This window comes from Cetorhinus maximus, chromosome 19 (assembly GCF_964194155.1).
Source record: "Cetorhinus maximus chromosome 19, sCetMax3.hap1.1, whole genome shotgun sequence".
NCBI lineage: Eukaryota > Metazoa > Chordata > Chondrichthyes > Lamniformes > Cetorhinidae > Cetorhinus > Cetorhinus maximus.
In genome coordinates, this window is record NC_135897.1 from 11,033,429 (window position 1) to 11,045,892 (window position 12,464).

The 12,464-nt window shown below is 47.2% G+C and overlaps 1 protein-coding gene across 1 annotated transcript in view; it reads right to left on the reverse strand.

Moving 5' to 3' along the window:
- Positions 1-1,347: 1,347 nt before the first annotated feature.
- The window catches only part of LOC144694297 (unconventional myosin-VIIa-like), a 72,306-nt gene continuing 61,189 nt past the window's right edge, over positions 1,348-12,464 (reverse strand). The window contains exons 20-24 of the mRNA XM_078564630.1: positions 9,027-9,245; positions 7,541-7,639; positions 4,379-4,561; positions 2,055-2,261; positions 1,348-1,575 (exon numbers count right to left, since the gene is read on the reverse strand). Of these exons, the coding sequence (XP_078420756.1) occupies positions 1,348-1,575; positions 2,055-2,261; positions 4,379-4,561; positions 7,541-7,639; positions 9,027-9,245 (936 nt within the window). The remainder of the gene's footprint in view (positions 1,576-2,054; positions 2,262-4,378; positions 4,562-7,540; positions 7,640-9,026; positions 9,246-12,464) is intronic.

Consider the following 12,464-nt stretch of genomic DNA (forward strand, 5'->3'; position numbering starts at 1 on the left):
GAATTGCATGCCTTCATATACGCTTGTTAGTTGATGCTTGCTCCAATAATGGAGAGAGACTAACATAAGAACAAACTGTGATTGTTTATTGCAACAGAAGGCAAAGCACTAAATCCTTGCGCGGTCCCACAACCACCTCCAGCTCTAGACTTACAGTTAACCAGCAGCTTGCGCTGTACATTGATTGGTCAGTACTGTCACATGGCTAGTCCACTTGCATTCTCTTAAAGGTACAGGGTACTCCACTTTACCACAGATACTCATTTCTCTGACCCTCCACAGTGGTCTGGATGAGAACTAGGAAAACCCCCTTGAAAGAGGCAGGCTGGCTCATTTATAAGTGAAGCCTGAAGGCCTACTGGGATAGGATCCACCAGTTTGTGTCGGGACTGTCAGAGAGGGGAGAGTGCTATATAAACACTACCTCCAGCTGGAGAAAAGAGTACATTACAACAGTCAGCTCATAAAACACCCCTGCGGATGGTGGTTCTGTAATATCCTGTAGCCCCTGTGTGAATTTGATTGCACAATGCTAAGCTACTGTTGCACCAAGATAAAAGGCAAGCAATAAGGAATAACTGGTAGTTATGTGCATACAGCCTTGTCCCATCGTTAAGGGTCTCAAAGTGATTCACACAGTGAATTAATCTTTGAACACAGTGACTAGAGGCACTCAGCCTACATCAGCAACATCCACAAACAGTGCTGAGGGTAAATAACAGGTTCATCTGTTTTTGCTGGGTTTTGAAGGGTCACTGGGTTGCCAGGACAGCTCCTCTGGTCAGTAATGCCCACCCGCACAGCCAGAAGTAACTTTAATATCTCTACTGAAGGTACTTGCAACAAATACCCAACAAGTCGGGGAGATGGTGGCCTGGGGGTAATGTCACTGGCCAGGAATCCAGAGGCCCAGGCTAATGCCCTGGGGGCCTGGGTTCATGGCAGCTGATGGAATTTAAAAATGCAATTCCTAAAATCTGGAATATGAAGCTAGCCTCTGCAATGGACCATGAAACTATCATCGATTGTTGTAAAAACCCATCTGATTCAATAAAGCCCTTTAGGGAAGGAAATCTGCCATCCTTACCCAGTCTGGCCTACATATGACTCTTGATCCACAGTAATGCTCTCTTAACTAACCTCTGAAATGGCCTAGTATTCAGTTCAAGGGCAAATAGAATGGGCAACAAATGCTGGCTTTGCAGCGACATCCACATCCCGAGAGAGAGTAAATTAAAGAAACCATGTGGCCTTCCCTTAGGTCAGCCAACATTCAAACAAGATAAGTGGCAGCGCTGGCATTGTTAAACAAAATGGCATTAGTCAAAAGAATAAGGATAATCTGATTCAAGGATTAAGCATGTTCCTCACATACAAACTCTGCACAATGCAGGCAGCAGTGTGAAGGCATTTAAGAGTTAACTGTACCTCATCCACAGCCTGATTAGTGACCAAGTGAACCTTGGACATCTTGCCAAGGGAGTTGCTGTGCTTCTCAGAGGTCTGAGCAAACGTCCTGGGCTCTGGTAGATCTCCCATGAACCTCAGAATAATATTCCAGACTGCCATGGAAGCCTAAGATGAACAAATTTTGTACATTAGTAAGAACACATATACTGGGGACCAAAGATCCCTGCCACATGTATTAATGGATAAAATCTTAGAAATGATTTCTATCCCAATTCTGCCCTACAGGTCAATAAACACACTTCCACCCTAACTCTGCCCCACTGATCAATAAACATTTCTACCTTAACTCTGTGCAAAGAACCATCTCACAGGCCACAAAATCTGTCCTTTTTCTGTTAATATTGATTTTACTAATACCATTCTTTGTCAATGTAAATTTTCAAAAGCAGAGTCCGGATATCTCTCATCATAGCAATCTTCTTAACTCAAACACCCTCTTTGTTAAGAGAACATGGTGCCATCAGTCCTGTGCACTGACCTGTGTTCTAACAGACTACATTAAGGGAAATATGTCTCTTTTATTAATGCAGTCACTCTGAACCCACTGAGCCAATTTCTCTTCCAGGTGAGAGGAATTCACTTACTAGAACATCAACTTCATCTTCATGGAAGAGCAGTGGGCGACGGAGAGCTCGTTGAATGTGAGTGTGGGTCGAGGAGCCCTGGAAGTAAGTGGCAGCATATTTTGGAAAGGTGTACTGGGCAAGATCATCCTCTTCATCAGACTCAGAGGATAGAGACATATCATCCAAATCAAACTCATCAAGTTTCTCCTGTTTCACTTCCAAGTCCTGAAAAGAAATAACCAGAACATGAGCAGGAGGAAGAAACTCCAGTCATACAGTGTTCCCAGTGATACTGACGGTGTTCCCAGTGATACTAACAGTGTTCCCAGTGATATAGAGATCCCAGTCATACAGACAGTGTTCCCAGTGATACAGACAGTGTTCCTAGTGATTCAGAGGTCCCAGTCATACAGACAGTGTTCCCAGTGATTCAGAGATCCCAATCATACATACAGTGTTCCCAGTCATACAGAGATCACAGCCAGACAGTGTTCCCAGTGATACAGATGGTGTTCCCAGTCATACGGACAGTGTTCCCAGTGATACTGAAAGTGTTCCAAGTCATACAGACAGCGTTCCCAGAGATGCAGAGATCCCAGTCATACAGACTGTGTTCCCAGTGAAACAGAGATCACGGTGATACAGATAGTGTTCCCAGTGAAACAGAGACCCCAGTGATACAGACAGTGTTCCTAGTGATACAAACAGTGTTCCCAATGTTACAGGCAGTGTTCCCAAAGATACAGAGAGCCCAGTGATAAAGACAGTGGTCCTAGTGATACAGACAATGTTCCCAGTGATGCAGAGATCCCAGTGATACAGTGTTCCCAGTCATACAGAGATCATGGTGGTACAGGCAGTGTTCCCAGTGATGCAGACAGTGTTCCCACTGCTATGGAACTCCTGGTGATACAGACAGTGTTCCCAGTCATACAGAGATCATGGTGGTACAGACAGTGTTCCCAGTGATGCAGACAGTGTTCCCACTGCTATGGAGCTCCTGGTGATACAGACAGTGTTCCCAGTGATACAGAGATACTGGTGATATAGACAGTGTTCCCAGTGTAGAGAGAGCATAGTGATACAGACAGTGTTCCCAATGATACTGACAGTATTCCCAGCGATACAGAGATCCCTGTGATACAGACAATGTTCCCACTGCTATGGAGCTCCTGGTGATACAGACAGTGTTCCCAGTGATACAGAGATACTGGTGATACAGTGTTCCCAGTGATACAGACAGTGTGCCCAGTGATACAGAGCTCCCAGTCATATAGATACTGTTCCCAGTGATACAGAGATCCCAGTGATATAGGCAGTGGTCCCAGTGATACAGACAATGTTCCCAGTGATACAGACAGTGTTCCCAGTGATACAGAGATCCCAGTGATACAGACAGTGTTCCCAGTGTAGAGAGAGCATAGTGATACAGACAGTGTTCCCAATGATACTGACAGTATTCCCAGTGATACAGAGATCCCTGTGATACAGACAGTGTTCCCAGTGAGACAGAGATCATGGCGGTACAGATTGTGTTCCCAGTGATACAGGATTCCCAGCCATACAGAGATCATGGTGGTACAGACAGTGTTCCCAGTGATACCGAGAGTGTTCCTACTGCTACAGAAATCCAGGTGATTCAGATAGCATTCCCAGTGATACAGACAGTGTTCCCAGTCATACAGAGATCCCGGTGATACAGTGTTCCCAGTGATAGAGAGATCCCAGTGATACAGACAGTGTTCCCAGTGATAGAGATCATAGTAATACAGTCTGTGTTCCCAGTGATAGAGATCATAGTAATACAGTCTGTGTTCCCAGTGATACAGGCGGAAATCCCAGAGATCCCAGCACCAACATTGTCCCCAGTGATAGATACAGAGACCCCAGTCACACAGACAGTGTTCTCAATGATACAGATAGATTCCAGTGATGCAGACAGTGTTCCCAGTGACTGAGGCAGAGATCCCATTAATGCAGAGATTCCAATGTTACAGTGTTCCCAGTGATAAGGTGGAGATCCCAACATCACAAGCGGAGATTCCAGTTATACATACAGAGATCCCAGTGAAACAGTGTTCCCAGTGATGCAGTCAGAGAATCCAGTGATAGACAGGCATCCCAGATATGCAGATGAATATCTTAGTGATGACAGAGATACCAGTGATACAGGCGAAGGTCCCATGTGAATGAATTGTAAAATCTGACGGGTGTAATAATAGTGTCTGGTGCAAACACACACATTCGGTTAAAACGTGCCCTTGTCTCTCCAACGTGCACTGTCCTCAGGCTAAGCCCCTCACAGGCAGCTGAGGATCAGTTCGCCAAATAGTAAATGTTACCTCGAAACCCTGAGGACCTGGGCCCTCCTGGCCTGCCAACACAGCTGGCAAAAAGGCAAAGATATTGTCCACCATGTTGATATCGTTGAGGATCTCCGTCTTTGCTTTCTGCTTTTTCAAGTACTCCTCCCTCTGCCGCCTCTCATTCTCCATGTCCAGCTTGGCAAAACGTGTCAGACGTTCCTTCAGAAAGAGCAGATCTTAGATTTAGCGCAGACCTGAAGAAAAGGAAGACGTTGGAGGAAACACCACAAAGGCACTCAAAGTGAGTTCCCTTTTCAGACGGCCGCTGCACTTACGGGAGTGTTGTAAACCCACTTCCAAACCTGTGGTTCCTGCCAGGATTCCAGCATCTGGGAATCATCCCACTGGTAAACTTGCAGACAAGGTCATGTCAGGCACAAGTCTATCCACACAGTTACTGCACAATGTCAGCTCTGGTGCAGTGAGTAGTCCAAAAGGACAAGGATTCAAGTCCCCCCCCACCACCACTACCCCCCTACCCCCCCACCCCATCCTCCCACCCATCCCATCTTCCCTACCCCCACCCCACCCACCCACCCCCTCCCCCTCCCCCCTCCCCCCCAGGCACTCCAAAACTGAGCACAGAAATCTAGGCTGACACTCCAGTGCAGGGCTGAGGGGGTGTGCACTATCAGAGGTGCCGTCTTTCAGGCGAGGTATTAATCTGCCCTCTCGGGTGGATGTAAAAGATTCCATGGCACTATTCAAAGAAGAGTGAGGGACTATTCCCCAGTGTCCTGGCCAATGTTTACCTCACAACCAACATCACAAAAACAGGCTACCTGGTCTGAGGAAGATAGTGATAGGCTTCAAGAGGACAGGGACAGGCTGGTGGAATGGGCAAATAAATTCAACGCAGGGAGAGCGTGAGGTAGTACATTTTGATTTCAAGTATGAGGAGAGACAATACAAGCTAAATGGTACAACTTCAAAGGGGATGCAAGAAGAGAGAGATCTGTTGGTGTTTGTGCAAAATCTTCAAAGGTGGCAGAACAAATTACCAAAGCAGCTGAAGCGTGTGGGTTCCCGGTCTTTGCAACAAGAGACACTGAGTGCAAAAAACAGAAAGTCATGTTAAAACTATGTAAAGCAGTAGTTAGGGCCACATCCGGAATACTGTGTCCATTTCTGGACACCACATTTCTGGAAGGATATGAAAGTTTTGGAGAGGATGCATAAGAGATTTACTAGAACAGGGCTTCCCAAACTGTTCGGCACAACCCCCAGCGGGGTGATGAGGCGGGATTTTGGGGTAGCAGCAATGGCTGCTGCGGAACTCAGATTGAATACTAACTACTAAGAGGCCCCTTTGAATCCTCACTTGTGTGCCCTAATAGATCTTTGAGGCCTGACTCCTGCTGCTAAAAGAGTCTGTGAAAAGGTAAGGCAAACTAGGTTTACAAAGTGTGCAGTCGATGAGACTTGCTCAGAACTGCTGTCAGTGAGAAGGCTAGATGTCAGATAAGCAGTTATAGGGTTCTAGTGATTGCATTAAGCAGACTGAATCTGACTTCCTAATTACAGCCAAGTATATTACAAAGTGTACTGTAAGCTGCCAAAAGGATATCGATAGCTTTTAATTCTGAAAGTAAATACTTCTGTGTTGTATATAAAACATATCCTTGCACTGCAGGGAGAAAAATAGTACAGGTATCAGACCTTGTATCTGGGAAGCTCGGAACCAGATATGTGCAAGGTTTGGGGATTTTACAGATTTTGAGTTCTAGACCTAGCATGCACTTATAATATAAGAATTAGAACATGAGAAATAAAGAATAAAAGGGTTTTATTTAAATTGCTACCCAGGGCGCCAGCTTCGAATGTAGCCAGTTTTCAGATCCTTCTGGATTTTGGGATGTCGGGTAAGGGGGTCTGGTACCTCTACTGGCATTAGTTGCGTCAGGTGAAGGCACCACCCTCTCCCCACTCAGCAGCCGAACTCTCGTACAACAACTCTCGTACCCCATCCCCAAAATTTTCACCCTCGTCTCACACAAAGTCTGATGGGGTCACAATGGGGTCACACCGGGAAAAAAGATTGGGAAGCACTAGACTAGAGTATTTCCAGGGATGAGGGGATTAAAGTTCCATGGATAGACTCGAGGCACTGGTGCTGTTCTCCTCAGAGCAGAGAAAGCAAAAAGGAGATGAGATAGAGCTGGTTTAAAAGCCATGAAGGGTTTTGATAGAGTAAGTAAAGTTAAACAGTTTCCAGTGGCTGGAAGTTCGATAACGAGAAGGCCCAGATTTAAGATGATTGGCAAAAGAATCAGAGGCAACGTAAGGGGAAACTTCTTTAACACAACAAATGTGTTATTAGGATTTGGAAAGCACTGCCTGATAGGGTGGTGGATACAGATTCAATAGAGGCCTTCAAAAGGGAATTGGATAAATACTGGAAGGAAAAGGAATTGCAGAGATAGGGAGAAAATGTGGGAGCGTGGGACTAACTGGATGGCTCTTCGAAAGAGCCAGCGCAGACTCAATGGGCCGAATGGCCTCCTCCTGTGCTGTACTATGATTTCATGATTCTACGATTATCACACACTGCTATTTGTGGGAGTTTGCAGTGCTCAATTTGGCTACCACGTTTCCTACTACAACAGAGTCAACACTTAAAAACTGTCGGTAAGGTGTTTTGGGATGTCCTGAGGTGGTGAAAGGCGCCAAATAAATGCAAAGCTTCTTTTTTAATCTTTACTGTAAATGCCTCTTCTCACACCTTGACGTGAGGCTGCTGGGCTCCCACAGAAAACCAGACTGTACTCACCGAAAGACTGCTTATGGGAATTCATAAAAGGAATTCTAATTTATTCAGTCACTTCAAAGCACGGCATTGGAAAGAAGTTTCTATTTGAGGCAGTTTTTTTTCCCCAATATTTAAGTTTTTAAAAATCTAAGCTGTCTGGGTCTCAGGAGGTGTTGGCCAGTTTGTGTGAGATTGCTAGGCTGTGGTGCATGGACCAGAGTTGGAGTACAGGATGTACCTTGAAGCTGGTGTGGGAGAGAAGGTCTCATTTGTCAGACAAAAAGGAAAAATCACAAATCTGGATGGAAGCAGTTATATGAAAAGGATTGAACTGTGAATGTTGTTCAACAACATGTTTGTGAGACTGGATTGTCAGGGTGTGCTCATACCGATTTCTCCTCCTCAGCCTCTGGTTTCGCCTGCGTCAGTCCCCCCAGATGTTGTTGGTCAGCAAAGCGAAGCTTCTGTGCTCCAACACACCTTTGAATCTACAGTGTTAAAAAAGGGAAACAATTAAAGATTCTTCACCTTATGCTGCCAAATCAACCACAACGCATCCACAGTCACATCTTGGCCACACACACACAGACCCTCCCCCTCGATCACTCACAGAACACAGACCCATACCCTCGATCACTACCCCCCACACCGACCCTCCCCCTCAATCACTCCCAGAACACAGACCCTCCCCCTCGATCACACCAAGAACACAGGCCCATCCCTTCAATCACACCCAGACACAGACCCTCCCCCTCGACCACTCCCAGACACAGACCCTCCCCCTCGATCACTCCCAGAACACAGACTCTCCCCCTCGATCACACCAAGAACACAGGCCCATCCCTTCAATCACTCCCAGACACAGACCCTCCCCCTCGATCACTCACAGAACACGCCCTCCCCCTCGATCACTCCCAGAACACGCCCTCCCCCTCGATCACTCCCAGAACACAGATCCAGCCCCTACACACAGACCCTCCCCGTCACACAGACCCATACCCTCGATCACTACCCCCCACACCGACCCTCCCCCTCAATCACTCCCAGAACACAGATCCAGCCCCTACACACAGACCCGCCCCGTCACACAGACCCATACCCTCGATCACTACCCCCCACACTGACCCTCCCTCTCAATCACTCCCAGAACACAGATCCAGCCCCTACTCACAGACCCGCCCCCTCAATCACTCGCCCTCACACACATGGACCCTCCACCTCCATCACTCCCATTCACAGGCCCTCCCCCTCAATCACTCCCAGAACACAGAGCCACCCCCTACATGCTGACTCGCCCCCCCTCAATCACTTCCCCCACACACACAGTGAGTGCTGCACTGTCAGAGGGCAGTGCTGAAGGGGTGCTGCACTGTTGGAGGGGCAGTACAGCGGGAATGCTGCATTGTCAGTGGGTTAGTACTGAGGGAGCACTGCCATGTTGGAGGGTCAGTACTGAGGGAGCGCCACATTTTCAGAGGGTCACTACTGAGGGAGTGCTGCACTGCCAGAGGAGCAGTACTGAGTGACTGCTGCACTATCAAAGGTGCTGTCCTTCAGATGAGACCTGTAACTGATGCCCAGTCTACTTTATCATGTAAACATAAAAGATCCCATGTCAATATTCAAAGAAGAATGAGAAGATCTTCCTGATAGTCTGGCAAATATTTATTCCTCAATCTTCATCATTACAACAGATTACCATACTGCTCCTTGTGGGATCTTGCTGTGCTCAAATTTGTAGCCCTGTTTCCCACATTACAATAATGAACGCACTTCAGATTTATTTAATTGGCTGTAAAGCAATTCAAGATTGTGAAAGGTGCATTGTGATTGGAGGTTCTTTCTATCCCCCATCGCCTCTGTTCCATCACTTACATCTCTCTTCTTTCTCCGATAGCTCTTTCGAATCAGCATTCCCCTTGCGTACGCCTGGATAGTGGTCAGAGCTTCCAGTCGTTTGCTTTGATTTTGTCGAACCAGGTATCCTCGGCACTGTGCTTGGAACAGGGTCATCCTCCTGCGAGTTTCTTCATATTCTTTAACTATTTTCCGGGAGTGAAATAGTGCCTGTAATCTCTGAAAACCCTGCCTCATCTAGGGCAGAAAAATCACAATTGTCACAAACAAAGACTTTACATCACACAAGGAAACCACTCAGCCCATTCTATCTGTGCTAACTCTTTCCTCGAGAAATCTAACACTAATCCCAATTACCTACTCTCTCCCCATAGCCCTGTATCAATCCCAAACTAATCCTGCTGCCCCACTCTCTCCCCACAGTCCTATATCAATCCCAAACTAATCCCACTGCCCCACTCTCTCCCCACAGCTCTGTATCAACCCCAAACTAATCCCACTGCCCCACTCTCTCCCCGTAGCCCTATATCAACCCCAAACTAATCCCACTGCCCCACTCTCTCCCCATAGCCCTGTATCAACCCCAAACTAATCCCACTGCCCCACTCTCTCCCCGTAGCTCTATATCAACCCCAAACTAATCCCACTGCCCCACTCTCTCCCCATAGCCCTGTACCAATCCCAAACTAATCCCACTGCCCCACTCTCTCGCCGTAGCCCTGTACCAGTCCCAAACTAATCCCACTGCCCCACTCTCTCGCCGTAGCCCTGTACCAATCCCAAACTAATCCCACTGCCCCACTCTCTCCCCATAGCCCTGTATCAATCCCAAACTAATCCCACTCTCTCCCCATAGCCCTGTATCAACCCCAAACTAATCCCACTCTCTCCCCATAGCCCTGTATCAATCCCAAACTAATCCTGCTGCCCCACTCTCTCCCCACAGTCCTGTATCAACCCCAAACTAATCCCACTCTCTCCCCATAGCCGTGTATCAATCCCAAACTAATCCCACTGCCCTACTCTCTCCCCATAGCCCTGTATCAATCCCAAACTAATCCCGCTGCCCTACTCTCTCCCCATAGCCCTGTATCAAATCGCAAACTAATCCTGCTGCCCCACTCTCTCCCCACAGTCCTATATCAATCCCACACTACTCTCACTGCCCCACTCTCTCCCCATAGCCCTGTATCAACCCCAAACTAATCCTACTGCCCCACTCTCACCCCACAGTCCTCTATCAATCCCAAACTAATCCCACTGCCCCACTCTCTCCCCATAGCTCTGTATCAACCCCAAACTAATCCCACTGCCCCACTCTCACCCCGCAGTCCTCTATCAGTCCCAAACTAATCCCACTGCCCCACTCTCACCCCGCAGTCCTCTATCAGTCCCAAACTAATTTCACTGCCCGACTCTCTCCCCATAGCCCTGTATCAACCCCAAACTACTCTCACTGCCCCACTCTCACTCCATAGCCCTGTATCAATCCCAAACTATTCCCACTGCCCCACTCTCTCCCCATAGCCCTGTCTCAATCCCAAACTAATTCCACTGCCCCACTCTCTCCCCATAGCCCTGTATCAATCCCAAACTAATCCCACTGCCCCACTCTCTCGCCATAGCCCTGTATCAATCCCAAACTATTCCCACTGCTCCACTCTCTCCCCATAGCCCTGTATCAATCCCAAACTATTCCCACTGCCCCACTCTCTCCCCATAGCCCTGTATCAATCCCAAACTAATCCCACTCTCTCCCCATAGCCCTGTATCAATCCCAAACTACTCTCACTGCTCACTCTCCACTTAGGCCTATCTGCCTTGAAGTAAAACAACAACTTTCATTTATATAACATAATACTGTAATATTTCAAACCTCCCAAAGTACTTCACAGGATGGTTATCAAACGAGATTTGACACTGAGCCACATGAGGAGATATTAGGGCAGTTGCCTAGGCAGCTGAATGCACGATCACCAATGGTGGAGCCATTAAAATCAGGGATATGCAAGAGGCCAGAATTGGAGCAGTTCAGAGATCTCAGAGGGTTGTAGGGCTGGAGGAGAATACTTAGATAGTATCCAGCCTAATCCCACTTTCCAGCTCTTGGTCTGTAGCCCTATTGTTGACAGCACCTCAAGAGCATACTTAAGCATTTGAACTAGCTGCTTTGAGAGGATCTGCCGCTACCAGTCTTTCAGACAGTGAGTTCCAGAGCCTCAACACCTTCTGGGTAGAAAACATTCTCCTCAACTCCCCTCTAATCCTTCTGCCAATTATTTTACATTGATGTCCTTTAGTTATTGACCTCTCTGTTAAGGGAAATAGAGCCTTCATAACCACTCTATCTTGGCCCCCTTATAATTTCGTACATCTCAAATAAATCTCTCCTCAGCCTCATCTGTTCTAAAGAAAGCAATAGCAGCCCATCCAACCTTTTCTCAACGCTAAAAATCTGCATTCTAGCAACATCTTTGTGAACCTCCTCAATGTCCTCTCCAGCGTGACCACATCTTCCTGTAATGGAGTGATCAGAACTGTCCAAAGTACTAGAGCTGTGGCCTAATTAGTGTTTTGTCCACTCCCAGCATAACCTTCAATACAAAAGCAAAATACTGTGGATGCTAGAAATCTGAAATAAAAATAGAAAATGCTGGAACTACACAGCAGGTCAGGCAGCATCTGTGGAGAGAGAAACAGTTAACGTTTCAGATCGGTGACCTTTCATGTTGAGGATTTCCAGAATTTTCTGCTTTTATTCTAGCAGAACCCACCCCCACCCAACCCTCGACCCCCCTGCTCTCCTATTCTATAAAGGGTAGTATCCTATGCTTGGTGAGAATTAAGACAGAGGTTTGGGTCAGCTGAAATTTACAGAGCCTAGAAAATGAGAGACCATGGAGCCATGAGAGCATTGGAATAGTTGAGTCTAGGGTAACAAAGGCACAGATGAGAGGTTCAGCAGCAGGTGAACTGAGGCAGGGGTGGAGTCATAAGATGTTATGGAGGTGGAAATAGGCGGTCTTAGTGACGGCACGGATATATGGCAGGAGGCTCATCTGGAGTCAAAAACGACACCAGGATCACGAACACTATGGTCCAGTATCAAATAGTTCACTGTCCACAGCCCCACTCTCTCCCCAGAGCCTGTGTTAAGCCAACACTAACCCTACTGTCCCACAGATTCAGAAGCTTCAAATAATTATCCCATTTTCCCTCAAAAGATGCAATGTCTTTGCCAGCAACTCTCCATGCAACAAAGCATTCACTGCTCAAATCACACTCTGGGTTTAAAGAAATTTGCCCCAGCCTCACTCCAACAACCTGGTTCTAATTTAAATGCTGACCCACAGTCACTGACTCCCTGACTAGAGGAAATATTAATGGCCCAGATCTTCCGCAGAATGCCAGGCATCATCGGATTGCCGCTCTGCTCGAACCTTTCCGCGCCTTGAC